At 38.2% G+C, this 14,170-nt stretch overlaps 2 protein-coding genes across 3 annotated transcripts; both read left to right on the forward strand.

Annotated features, from left to right (window-relative positions):
- The first annotated feature begins 1,915 nt into the window (after positions 1–1,915).
- LOC113684496 (uncharacterized) lies at positions 1,916–6,876 on the forward strand. Its single transcript, XM_027201875.2, has 3 exons — positions 1,916–2,631; positions 4,737–5,036; positions 5,487–6,876. Exons 1-3 carry the CDS (start codon positions 2,503–2,505, stop codon positions 5,892–5,894), a joined length of 837 nt encoding a protein of 278 aa, XP_027057676.2. The 5' UTR covers positions 1,916–2,502; the 3' UTR covers positions 5,895–6,876.
- A 467-nt stretch (positions 6,877–7,343) lies between these two features.
- Positions 7,344–13,636, forward strand: LOC113684530 (TNF receptor-associated factor 4). Of its 2 annotated transcripts, XM_027201929.2 has the most exons (9): positions 7,344–7,550; positions 8,603–8,841; positions 9,488–9,536; positions 9,836–9,940; positions 10,366–10,527; positions 11,000–11,080; positions 11,446–11,523; positions 11,608–11,983; positions 12,389–13,636. In XM_027201929.2, the coding sequence occupies exons 1-9, from the start codon at positions 7,491–7,493 to the stop codon at positions 12,673–12,675; spliced, it is 1,437 nt and encodes a 478-aa protein (XP_027057730.2). In that variant the 5' UTR covers positions 7,344–7,490; the 3' UTR covers positions 12,676–13,636. The 2 variants fall into 2 exon arrangements, with proteins under 2 accessions (XP_027057730.2, XP_089046773.1); XM_089190647.1 differs by having other exon boundaries at positions 11,446–11,983.
- Positions 13,637–14,170: the final 534 nt, after the last annotated feature.

The raw sequence follows: 14,170 nt of genomic DNA on the forward strand, positions 1-14,170 counted from the left end.
GTATGCGCTGTTCCCTGTCGTTTTCCAAACCTCAAATGTTCAGCAGGCGCTCTCGAGTCTCGAGTTCGTTTCGTTGCTTCCAGTTAGAACCCTCCGTGATTCCTTAAGAATATTCTTCATTTAGCTTTGCTTAACTAAAGCGTCTTTGTCATTTTTAAAAACCTACGAAACCTGTTTCCCTATCCACAGCAACAATATTAGTACACCTCATCAGTACCTTAAGTGAAACATCAAGTTATGGGGCTTGGCAGACAGAGTGTCCATATCGAATAGGTGAGGGCAACTGAAAAGGGTGAGGTATCGTAAACAAGAAGAGGGAAATTGAAGAAGATTAGCAGATGCGGCAGCCTTAGAATTCACCTTTGCATATTTTCGGACTCTTTTCTCGCGTTTCTGATAACAGATTTATCAGTGACGGCTGGAGGTCAAGCGAATTGTGGACGTGCACCAAGGTGAAGTGGCGTATGGCGTGACGCTTTTGTTCAATAATTCGGAACACTAGCGCCGTCCCATGTCCATCTGCCTGTCAGAAAGGTTGGGCAAAGTCAAGGAGACAGTGTATCCCTTCAAGACTCGTCCAAACAAAACAGAACGATTCGATTGCAATGAAGAACATGTGGTGACAGGTAATCCCATCATCAAATGGGTGTGTCTGTCTGAGAGCCTCTTCACTAGGTGTTGATCTCAAACTAAACGGACCTCTTACCAAACTTGTGTTGCAAGGCTGCTACTGTTTAAACTATGGGCTTGCCACACAAGTACATGATGCAAAACTACCACTGTCTAAATCAAAATGAGACGGCGTAAGTTCTAAAACACGAGGCTCGCAAAATTTGCATAATGCATGCCAAACAGTTACAAGGCCTTCCTTAAGGTCAACTGAGATTGAATCCGCAGAAATTTTTCGATGAAGATTTTCCGGAACGATTGACAGCTATGACTCGCACAGAAAATCGGAAAAAAATTGAATAGCAAAGAACGGATGTGGCTCCTTCCGAAGGTAAGAGGATTTCTCTTATTTTGTCACTGGTGTAAAATCGTGTTTCCGTCACCTCGTAGAAAAGCGCTATTTTCATAGTTGTTGAAAGAACTAATTTAATACTTCAGTAGACTCCCACAGAGTAAGTCTATAAATGTACCCGTGTCGAAAGTTCAATCTCTTTGCGCGTCCCGTGATCAACGTCGTGATCCCATACAATTCATCAGTAAGATACAGCAGATGACGAAGAATTTCAAGTTTATATTACCCTATTAACAATTAATAATAATAATAATAATAATAATAATAACAAAAATATTGATATTTGAATAAAAATAAGCACAAGAGTATCGTGGTAAAAAGCATACGTTTTTACAACGTCAGATTAAAGTAATACTCGTAGAATAACATACCAAACATCAAAAGCAACTAAAAGGAAAACGAAGCAAAAAGGAACAAAGAAAAACCCGAAAAAAGTTCGACAAGAGTGGATCCGTGAGTGGACACATGATTTTTCAAGTTTCAGAAAAAAGGAAAACTGGCAAATGAAAAGTCTTTAAGATCTCACAATAGAGAAAACTAGGGAAATCTACCTTCCAAACCATTCCAATAAAAATAATGATTTTAGGAGAATTTTCAGCTTCTTTGCAAAAGTATTGAGACCCTTAGCACGAGTGTTCTCTGAGAATTTTTCCTTCTCTCTGATGCGCTAATGCTTTTTCGGTACCCATGAAATGTAAAGCTCCTACACGTGTTGTATCACTTTTTCCTTCGTTGACACTTAGTCTCCAAGAAACCCTAGAAATTTGCCAGGGATTAAGAACAGTTTTATCTTTGGTTTTGTGGTCTTATCAATGGCTATGTCCTTATCGCTTTTCAATAACTAATTTTCGCCTCACGCATAGTTTATGATATGACTTATTTATCATCACGTTCAATCTTAAAACGTATCTTGGCTATTCGGGCCAAAACTTGCCGATAGATTATTACATATTGTGCTTTATATCCATGCTCTTGAGATGTCGTTCAAAAATTTGACATGCACATATCGATTCTCGACCCACAAAGCTCTGAATGGCTAAATCTTGTGATTCCATTGTCTGTTATAATTGAAGAAAAAAATTCTTTTGTCACACAAAAACAAGTTGCTTGGAGGCGAGAGCATAAATTGCAATTTGGAAAGTAAAAGAGTCTAAGGATATTACGTAGCTAGAAGAATTATATCGCCTTCAAGTTCCGGAATTTAGAGGTAAAGGACAACCGACTTGTACTGGGCCCTAAATATCAGTTTGCCTTTGCCGTCTGACGTAACAGCAAATGTTTGTGTTCAATTGAATGACAATTAAGTTTGGGTTCCGCGAAACAAAAGGGAATTTTGCACGTCATTAGAGTGCAGAAAGTTGACCGTCAACAGATGTGACGGAGGGCTAGAGAACTTTCGCTTTTATTTTGGTTTACTTTGTCACAATACTTTGTTTCATCTCCCAAGTCAACGGCGTACCAACTACCAGCCGCTTACTGCCATGGCTTTTTCTCCTTGTGAAGGATACTACAATACCGGAGATCAGAGCAGGTTCGAGAATATGATGAAATTATTGCTGTTCTTAGAGGCAGAACTTCAACTCAAAGAGGAAATCATTGAATTGTTGCTGGTTCGTATTGTACACTTTTGATGTTATTTTTGTCGTGTTGATCGTTAAGTAGCTGAAATATACACGCAAATACGCGTGTATGAGTTTGAATGAGTTCTTTTCAAATGGTTTTCTTTTCGGTACGGAATAGCTTCAACATTCAATATTAGATCTTCGAGTGTTCTATTCTACGAATGTTTTCGATATATGGATATTAGAATTTTGACGTCAAAGACTATTTTCTGAGCGCAGTTTCAAAGTCCCTCCGCTATTCTTTCATAACCTGCTTTGTCACGTAAGTGAGCTGGATGCAAAATATGTTGCATGTCGCTTTACATTGAGGAGCGAATTTGCGTTAACTTTGCGACATCACACAAGCGTATTGTTTTCATCACTAATTTATAACCTCCGTCTTGAATTTACTATTTGTTGAGGCGACCGAATTTCGATCCGTCCTTCGCGATCAAGTGTCGCTTTTAAAATCTTGTTTGATAATAAGCTAGTCAGTGATCGTAGATAGTAAAGCCCGTCGTTCTCTTAAGTTTTCTTGAGTATGGCTCAACTCGACCGAGTATTTTTTTGTAAATAACACTTGCGCGGGAAGCCACATGCAAGCTGGGCCAAACTCCGTTTCCGTCATTTGATAAATGAGTCTACATTTGTATATTTGCTTTAATGGATTCGATCATATTCTTCTTTCGTTGTGTGGTCATCAGGTTCGGAGATTCTTTGATAAGAATTTTATAAAATTAGTTTCCATACTCAAAGAAAAAACGCTGTGTTAATCATCGATTGCTGTAGCTCCCTTACGATTCAATCAATTCTCATAATGGAAAGCGTGGGAAATTTCGCGCATAGTTTTTGTTCCTTCTTTACGAGAACGTGAGTGTACGAAATGACTTCTTATCGGAAGGTCAGGGAACTATAGTCTATCGCCAGCTTGTTGCAATGGGAATTGCGTAGATCTCCAAGTTTCTATTTAGGAATTTGCCGTGATCTTCTAGCTTTTAAATACAGATTTCGCTCTAATTTTCACTATTAACCGCTTTCGTTGTGACTTTAAAGTTTTCAGTCGATATTGAGTGACCTGATTCGTCAACGGAGCTAGTGATAAAACCACAAAGTTTCGCTAATATTGTTTCAATTTCGCTTTTACCCTGAGGGTCTAGCGAAATAGTGTCACAAAATTTGTTCCACTGAGGCTACGTGGGCTTAATTTGCCGGTCTAAATTTTTTTTTTGACAGACATCAAACGTATTTCTAAAGACACTGCTGGAGCCCCGCTGTTCCGTTCAAATTTATCACATATTTCTTACCCCAAGGACTTCTGAGACGGCATGATCCTGACATTTCGCTATTGTTCGTGACAAGTGAACTTTCTATCTTCATCAAACCAAAAGATCACGTTCTGATGGTTTGAGTTATTTTAACAGTGGGGGCTATAGAAGAAAATAGATTTTTTATCACGTGCTGGAACTCTGTGGTTTTAAACATAAATAGCGTGTTATTCAACATATTTTTGTTCGTTTCACAATGCAAAGGAAACCATTTGTTTGCCTATGAAAAAGATGCGTTCTGCACAGCAATGATAGTAATCATAATAACATCTGCTTCAATAATTGTTCTTCATAATTAGAATTTCGGATTGTTGTTAGCACGGGTTCTTAATGTCATGGATCTTGGAAACATGAATCATTTATGAGGTATTCTGTACGATTCAGTCTATGTTTTCTTTTCAGTGCAATCGTTCGTTTAATGAAGAGGTTTAAGTTAATCCGATTTTTCACAGACAAGGATTCTTTCTGCTTTCATCATAACTGCCGCCGCTTTCAGACGTTCCTCGTTAGTCCTATAATAAAAGTTATGCGGTTTAAGAACTTTTTAGTATTATTTATCCGATTTTGAGTGAATCCTCACAATATTTTTGAGTCATAATTGATATATCTACAAGTAATATTTGCTAATAATTAATAATTACATTTTCAGCCTGAGAGTCAAATCTCTTAACAGAAACTTTCTTTTTTAGAGTCTGCTCAGGTTAATGTGGAAAATGTTGGCTGTGTACTATAGTTTCTTGTTCGCGATTTTTATTGATATCTCTTTACTCATTTCATTCTATTTACCAGGAGGACGAACGAAATCAGGATATTCTCAATGAAAAATTAACTCTGCTAAACCGGAAAGAGCAGCACGACCCCGTCTTAGCCCTGGGGCGAGATAACGTCTATGAAGAAGAACTATGGGAAGAACATTTTGATGAGTGGGAGTCTGGTAAGGACTCCTCGTTTGATCACTTGGTTAAGAGTAATGCCAGTCAGCTGTGCGCAGTTGCTGCCATGAGAACTATAGAAATGGCGCAGGTGCAGCACGCAAAATACATCAAGACCTACAAGTCCCTTGAGAAAACTGGCAGGAGTTACAAGAAGGTAGGCTTGCATCCAGACTTAGGATGCAGTAACTCTCTACTTCAACGTCTATGAGAAGGAGTTACTGCACAATTGTTTGGGTTATTTCTTATGAGAAGTCAACTGCTTTTCTATAGAGTGAAACCTGAACGTAATGGTTTGCTTGAGCAAACAAGTGCTGGAGAGTTAGTTATATACCACAAAGTAACGAGGATGGTTAGAGATGGAGAATGTAAATCCGTATTCTAATGACAATCTTAACAAACTTAAAATACATTTAACTTACATTAAACCTTAAGGTTACTTGTAAGCCTTACGGGGTCTACGCTTACCATGCCCGCTCTAATAACTTTAGTAAGACTCACCCCCAGTTGAGAAGAAGAATTGATTCTTTTTGTTTGCATAGTTAAGGCTATGAAAGTGATCTACACCAACAAAGCGTTGACGAATGTTTAACTTTCTCTTTTGCAGTTAAAACAGCAGTTAACTGCGAAGGAAACCAAAGTAGAAGCTAAGGACACGAATCGGGAGCCTGAATCCGATTGGGAGATACGTGAGCTCGAAATGAAAATCGGAGAACTGTATCTTCAGATCGATAGTGAACGCGAGAGGAACGAAGAACTAGAAAGGAAAATCGAAGAACTTAATACATCGATCAACAAGGAACGAAGGAGGTGCAAAAAAGTTATCGAAACGCTGGCCAATGAAGTAGAAAGGCTTACAAATCTGGTTAAAGCACAGGGGCGTAATGGACACCATTTGAATGGTTTTAAAATGAACCATGACAGACAGGAATCCACCAAAATGGGCTCAAATAATCATATGAAGACTTTTTCCATATCGAACAACAACGAACTTAAACAGTTTTGCGTGCTATAGGAAGAACCCTTCCCGTCCTCGTCACTGACACTTATTACAAATGCGAGAATCATTTTCAACAATCACACTGGCACAGAAATCGCAACTTAGCCCCATGAACATAGGAAAGAAATTCGTGACGAACCTAAAGAGAGAGTTTGCTTGAGAGAGTAGAGACCCAAATGCTCTTAAAACTATGGTCCCATGAGAATCCCCTCTAATCCTACTAAAATCTCCCAAAACTAATCGGATTAGCTGTTGCCGTGGTAGTCAAGTGTTAGCTTTTTAATCGATCAATCAATCAATCAATCAATCGATTATTTACCCACGTAGTATCTAGTGATCTAGAAAGCTCGTTCACCATACGTACGTGCTATTATGTGTTATTTATCACTGAATAGGGCAAGGTGCTCTAGTCAAACGGTTTTGTTGCTTCCGATCGACAATTCTACACGTTAGGCTCTGCGTTACGTTTTGCGTAAAAGGTTTGAAACGATACATCGACGAAACATTGCTTGGGTGCAAACTTAAAGTTGGTGAATAAATTCATTCTGTTAAAAGTGTATGTTGGGTCTATTACCAACTTTGGTTATTTCACTTCGAGCAGATCAGTTGTTGGATCTGTATACATCATGATTATTTCACATCGTTGTGGGATTTCTTGCGTTCAATCGACGCCATCAGTTTTCTTTCCTTTTCGTTTAGTAAATGTCATCTTAGATTTCCCCAGGTCTGTACAGTTTAAAATGATTGTAATTTTCATGAGCGTTGTCAAAGAAAACTCCTTTACATTTGTATTTTCTGTTATGGAATCAATCTGTTCCCTGTTTTCTTCCAACAAGTTTAGATCCGCATTGGGAAGTTACAAAGTAACAAAAGAATGACGAGTGAGTTCATTTGCGGTCTTCGCACCTGTTTATCTCAACTGTTTAAATATATTGCTTGTGTCAAACATGTTTCTTACATTCGAGGTGAATAATTAAAGGAGATTAGGTTGCCAGAATGCTTTTGCTTCCCTTTCCTATGACAAAACACGTCATCCTCAACCGATCAATGTGCAACGTGTAAGTGCAAACTGCGGTTGGGTCACACGTACATATTCATGGCGGCTTGCGCTTCGTTCTGTGATAGTTCCATGTCTTAATGTTCATCGTTGTTATTGTTTTGAATCTAATTTGCTCAATTAAAGTTGAAAACCATGATGAAAGGTGTAGAGGCTAAATTGGCGTTCTCGACACTTTTATAATAAGCAATCAAAAAGAGATATGAATGCGCCTTGAAAGTTTTGGTTCCGTCTATCAGTAGTTTATCTCTGTCCTTAAACAGTTAATAAACTTAAGGGTAGGGATATAAAAGTCAATATTGACTCGTCTTCAATAAGACTCTGTGAACGACAAAATTGTGAAAAGTACATTTCATAACTGAACAAAAGAGCTGATTGGTGGAGAGATAAACTCTGCGGGCGGCAGGTGCTATGGTTAAAAATAGATTAATTCTGATTGGTAGTTAAAAAAGAAACGAATTAGAGTACGCTTTACACTAACGTTACTTGTTACTTAGTTAAATTGTCTTTTCGGGAGGAAACGAGTTTCTTTTCCTTTTAGAATCGCTTTGAAAATGGAAAATAAAAGTGAAAAGTCAGTGAATGAATTCATCTCCGTGGCAAAAGGAAAAGAGGTAAGGTAAAATATTTGTTTTTAAGGGCTCAAATCAGAACGTTAAATGAATGCAATACACTTTAATTAACCGGCCACTCATAAAAAATTGACTTCCACTTTTTGCTTTACGACGAGAATTACTTAAAAGACGTACCATTGGGCTCCTTAGTAAAAACACAGATAAAAAATGGCCTTTAAACTAATCAGTATAGTTTTCTTTTCGAAAACCGATTTCGTAGTACATATTCCCTCTTAATTGTTGGTTGTCAGGTCAACACTTCAATGCGGTACTGAAAAAATATTTTGGAAGGATAACTTTACTTAGAGTACTTAATTTGTTCCCTCTGCGATACTTTTCTTTTCTTCTTGTGTCACGACTTTTCTGATCTTGTAATATTTTCTGAGGACATTCGATGATAAAATTAAAAGTTGGCAAATAGTAGCTCCGAAAAAAAATAATAAATTTTTAATATGCATAGTAGTAAATGAAGCTTATGGTTAAGAACCGTTTTGTTTTAGTCCGCGCTGAAATTCCTTTTAGTTGTGAGTATTATCACGTTTGTTGAAGTATGTGCGAAACTCAAAACCTTATCCTCGCTTCATATTATAGAAATGTCTCATTACAATCTTGTATCATTGTTTTTCGTTGTTGTTGCTGTTATCACTATTGCTGTTATAACTGTTCATCATTATGGTTATTAGTGTCATGATGATAACGATTATTATTATTATCATAATCGTTATCATTATTCCTGTTTCTTAACAATAAGGATCGGAAAGAAAGTACGAGCCAAAACTTCCATTACAGAAGGAATTTGAACCCAGGCTTGTTTGTTCGTGGCACTTCATTATTGTTCTTTTCCATAATGTTTTACGCTCTCCCTTTTGATTTTTGAATTTGGCGTCATTTTTGTTCAAGTTGTTGTCACTGTTTTTGATTGAGCTGGTAATTGGTTCTATTTTTGTGTTTTGTGCTCGCTTCATTTTGCTTTGCCCCCCGCCGTTATGTTTGGTTTGCCTCATTAAAAAACTCCCAAGCTAAGCAGAACTTGATATTTCCAATAAACACAGGAGGGACTAATTGGTTCCGGAAGCTTACCTAGTCTCATCAGTCCTAGACCAACCAGCGGTCAGGCAAGCCCATCCTCTCCGAGCCAGCAACAGCCAAGAGAAAAGATTAACGTGACATTCGTTTTCCCATTGGATGAAAAATACCAATGTCCCGTTTGTAAAGATGTGCTCCTAAACCCTGTGCAATTTGAAGAATGTGGACACAGAGTATGCGGGAATTGCTTCCCGTCGATAATAAGGTGAGGTTACCCACATTCGTTACAATTATTACGACTGGACCCTTTGGCTTCTTGGAAACTGATCAACCCCTCTAAACTCCCCTAAACCCTGAACTCTCCCTTCCGTACCCTGCAGAGGAGTTGAAACCGGGCGGTCGAAGAGCAAGTCCAGGACAAGTCCGCCATTTTTCCCTTCTCTCGTCGGCCTCCTGGGTTTAATCGATAGGGTTTAGAAGAAGGGAAAAGCAGGTGGGGGGTAGACTGAGGGGAAGTAAGTTCTTGTGAATGAGTGAATTTGTTCAGGGATATTCTCTCCAAATTCACCCAAACGCAACAGCCCTCCTCCGCTACAGCCTAGATGTCAAATGGTCTGCTCATAAAATCTTGTTTCCCTGTTCACTGTATGATCACGAAGCGAAGGTTCCCCTACCCATCGAAATGTTTCCTGTTCTGTTTGATAAGATCATTATAAAATTGGAACATAATATTTCTGTTTTTTCTTCACTTGAGGGACAGTTTTAGCTTGGTCATGAAAAGAATAATACCTTAGTCAACGTATATCTTAACAGCTTATGATTTATTACGAGATAAATTTTTTATCCGCAAAACTACATGGATGTAGTTTGGAAGTTAATTTCACCCACATGAAATAATTTCTTATTAACAGAGTCGAGCCAAGATGCCCAATCGGCATGCATCCGATTGACAAGGACGCGGTAAGTAACAAAACATGAGAAAACGGATGCCACATCCATATTTTAAGTCAACCGGTCTTTTTATTGGAAACTCTGCTTACTTTTTTTTCTATTAAGAGCTTTCAAAGGAGCAATTAGAAAATTAGACCTTTTTTACGACTGTATTGTAATATAAATCTTAAGTTTCCAATGTTCCGGGCTAAGATCAATTTTAGCCGGACCGATCGTCCTGAGCAGTAAAGAACTTAGACGTCCGCTGACAGAGTACTTCATAATAGCATATAATTTCACTAACAACATTTTTCTCCTCTTTTTTTTAGTCGTGTGTGGACAAAGCGTTCCATAAGGAAATTTTAGCGCTTGATGTCAAATGCAACAATCACGAATGGGGCTGCAAATGGGAAGGCGAGTTTGAAACTGTTCAGGTAATATGAACTATTTGGTTTCCAAGAATGATTTTCTATTCTTAATCTCGAGGAAATTTAATTTACAATGATCAGTCAAAACCGATATAACAAAGAATTAAGATCCTCTCTTGACCCAGTCATTCTGTAGGGATCTGACAAGAATTATCAGAAAAATACCATTTCAATTTGAAATCCCTCAAAACACTTAGTTGGTGCAGGAGCCCATTAACTAATGAGCTCCTGGTTGGTGTGCTCTTTCGTCACCAAGAGGTTGAAGCGACGATACTCTCCCCTTGAGGTAAATTCACTAAATATAAAGCATACAAAAGTATTTCCGCGTACCTTTGCATTTGCTTTTAAAAAAGCCGCTCTATCAGGGTTTTGTTAAAATAATACACTGCGAGTTTCAATAACGTCGAGTCTTTTTTCTTTTGTATTTGTAGAAACATGCTGCTGAGTGCGATTTTGTGGAAATATTGTGTTCGTACGAGTGCGGAGCAAAATTTCAAAAACGATTTTTCCAGAAGCATGTAGACAGAGACTGTCCAAAGAAGATAATTGTCTGTCCTTACTGTGATGACAGACATCTTAGGGAGGAAAGAAAGGTTGGCTTATTATCCAGGTTATTTGAAAACTGAGAGGTAAACCGAGTCGAGGAAATTGAGATATCTCCTACTTCATCGGTTTTTCAAATCTGCACGTCAGGTTAAGTTACATATATTGACTTGGGTTTTAAGTACTTTCAGTAACTGTAGTTCGATTTTTTCCCACAGAAATTCCCTATAGAGCACTCGAATTATACTGTCAAAGTGCCACGGTGATAAATGAAGCAGTGCAAAGAATTGTGACGAAAAAAGGGAAAGAGCGTTGTGGTTCCAAATCTGACTCTTTTTCTTTGCTGTTCATTGTGTCACTTTTATTCAACAAAACGCCAGAAAAAAACTATATACAAAGCTGATAGACTATTTTGATGACTTAGTATTTTCCTCACATACAGTAATGTTTTGAGAAGTGACTTCCCCTCTCGTCACCTTTTGACTCAATGCTAAGCTCTCTTGAATGTATTACCTGTTTTAGATGCATATGGAGGATTGCCCGAAGCTTCCAATGCCGTGTCCCAACAAATGTGAAAAGAAACTTGTTATCACAAGGGATCAGGTGAGGGGTACATGCAAGGGCGAAGATTTATATAGTTGTTACTTTTGTTGTTAAAATGGTGGAAACGATGACGGCAATATCACCGAAGACAATCGCAATAAAAACAAAAACGTCGAAGATGATGTTAATGAAGACGATAATAATTGCGATAAGAATTTGATGGAAACAATAAGGAGACTGGAATAAACATAATAAGGACGAGGACATAAATCATGTTGAAGCAAGAAAAATCAGAATTGTTTTCTCTCGGTTGAAGGTATCGACCGTGACGTTTTAAAAAGAGACAGGTTGTCTTCCCAGAAAACAACTAACCTTACTTTTTTTAATATGAAGTTCTTATGCTCATGTGATAATTTACGTTGCAGCTAGATTATCACATCGGTGAGGAGTGTCCTAAGACAAAAATGACCTGTGAATACGAAGACATTGGCTGCGTTCACAGCGTAAGTGCAATCCTAAAACTGCAGGTTCATAAAAAAAATCGAACCATGCTCTTTTTAAGTGGTCGAAGTATTTATTTCTTGCAGTGCAACCGAGAAAAACTACCCAAACACCACAAAAGTGAGCTGATCAATCACGTAAGAATGCTCCATGGCGTTGTCATGGACCAGAAAAGAGAACTTCTGGAATCCAAAGTCCTTCTTAAAGAACAAATGGACACAATCAGCCAACAGCAAAAGCGCATCGAGGACCTGGAACGCATTACTAACAGCCAGTTGATCTGGAGGATCGACGACTATCACCGGAAGTTAAAATCGGCAAAGAGCGGAGAGTTGGACACGATATTTAGTCCAGAGTTCTACACGAGTAGGAATGGATACCGACTAATGGCTTCCGCTTGTTTGAACGGAGACGGCAGAGGGAAGGGAACGCATTTATCTGTGTTTATTAGCGTTGTTCAAGGTAAGTTGGCAACGTACGATATACGTGGGCCTCAAACAAGAACGATCTTCAGAAAAGGCTATTGAAATAGGTCAAGATTGGCTGAGGTCGCGTCTTAACAAAGTTTACAACTAAAGGAGCAATATATGTTGTATTCGTCAGTCACCAGTGATAAAGGTTCATGTTGACAAAGGATGGTACGCGTTTCCATTCCGATAACAATTATAAGACGTCTTAAATAAACGAAGACATTTTTCAAGGAATGATATAGGAATACTTGAAGAAAGAAAACTCAGAGTGCTCCCAAATGGAGTCGACCTACGACCTTTTTATTAGTACTTCGGACCCTCTACCACTGAGCTAAAGGAGGCTCGTGGCAAGCTAGGCTGTTTAGAAGTGTTCGCTCTTATTTGTTGTATTTTATAGGAATATACGATTCGCTGTTAAAGTGGCCATACAACTACCGCACCACGTTCTATCTATTGGATCAGAACAAAGACCTTTCCAAACGGAAACACATTATGTTTTCAGTTAAACCAAATGTGTGTCCTGAAAACGAGCCGTTTCTTGGCAGGCCCAGGACCAACAAAAATCCTAGCTTCGGCTCTGGAAAATTTGCTGCACACGAAGACATCGAGAAAGGAGAGTACATCAAAGACAACACAATGTTCATCAAGGTTGTTGTGGAATGCGACGGAATGAGTGAACCTTGATGATATGATCAGGAAAGGCTGGGTTGCCGGGGCAAACACCCATGAATCTCTAAGAACGAGACGTGAGAAAGCTAAAGAAATTCAAGGCGACTTCCACGCATGCTTTTCCGCTCCTCAGTCTCTTCTACTACCGCTATAACCAGTGTATGAGCATAAACACAGTAGTCAGAATAACTGCTTTATATATTCACTCATGATTACTCGGATAGACCATAAACGATCACCTCGAACTAAAATTTAATATTACTTCGAACCCTCTTCCACTCTATTTACTCCATCCATTTCTTACGTTCACCAGTCTTAACATTTTTTAAGTTTGAGTTGTATTAATGAATTCTCACGGGAAGATCAGATGTCTTATATGGCTTAGTCCCAAGCCTGCAAACATCTTTCTTTGACATAAGCCATGCTTTACGTTTTGCAGATTTTGTTTGGTTTACACTAAATTTCCAAGAGAGCTTTCTTGAGCCCCATGACTGTCTCACCTGCAAAATAACTATTAATTCAAGGGATAAGTATGTACATATACTCCTGTAATACATGTTCTGAGAAAACTTTCAACCTCAGGTAGTCAATATTTAGATATACTCAGGCTACATTTGTTCTCAATAGCCATCAATTATTGATCAGATCTCCAAAGCGAGTAAAAAGCAAGTAGATGTCCATGAATTGTATAATTATAAACCTTCAGTAATGGCTAAGCTACCACAGCATGAGCTTAAGTTTCGGAAACTAAGAGAAGAAATCTTTTTTCTCCCCGCTTCCCATCGGCGGGAGTTATGTATCTAGGAAAAACCTTCATGTATGCTACACTTACTCTATGTATTTGTCCTGAGGCATCCGACATGAAGCGTGCATTACTGTTACGATGTTAATAGCTGAAAGATGGTAATACTTTTGTTTAGCTCCATTTGCTCATTATCACGATGACCTGGCAATTAGAATTTCTCGAACTTGATAAGACAGTGAGTTTTCATTTCTTCTCTGAGTAATGAAGCAGGTGAAACACGTATACCACTCTGAAAATTATAATTACTGCTTCGGCAATCAATTCTTAAAAACACACGGGGGAAAAATATCAGATATTCAAATGACATTACAACATCCAAATAGTTATAGAGAGCAACTATCTTGACCGAAACTTGTTAAGCTGTAGTCCTGCTTAGAAATCCTATCTCATTCAAGGGACGTTATACAACTGATTGGTGGTACTCCATGCAGAGCTATCAAAGTGTTAGTTCATCTCTGTTTAATAATGAAATTAACAGAGCACAATTCGCACTTTATGTAAATGCTTTCATCCGATCCTGCTTGCCACGTTATATTACATACTTTTTTTTTTATTCCAAAAATGAACAATGACAAGAATGAAAAATTATAAACTAAATCAAGGAATGCAACCGTAAAACCAAAACTGTCCTGTTGGTTACCGTGACGACAGTGTTCGAATTTTGCATTACAAAATGGTAAGTATGAGAAATACCTTCCAGATAAC

This window comes from Pocillopora damicornis, chromosome 12 (genome assembly GCF_964200805.1).
Source record: "Pocillopora damicornis chromosome 12, jaPocDami1.2, whole genome shotgun sequence".
Lineage (NCBI taxonomy): Eukaryota > Metazoa > Cnidaria > Anthozoa > Scleractinia > Pocilloporidae > Pocillopora > Pocillopora damicornis.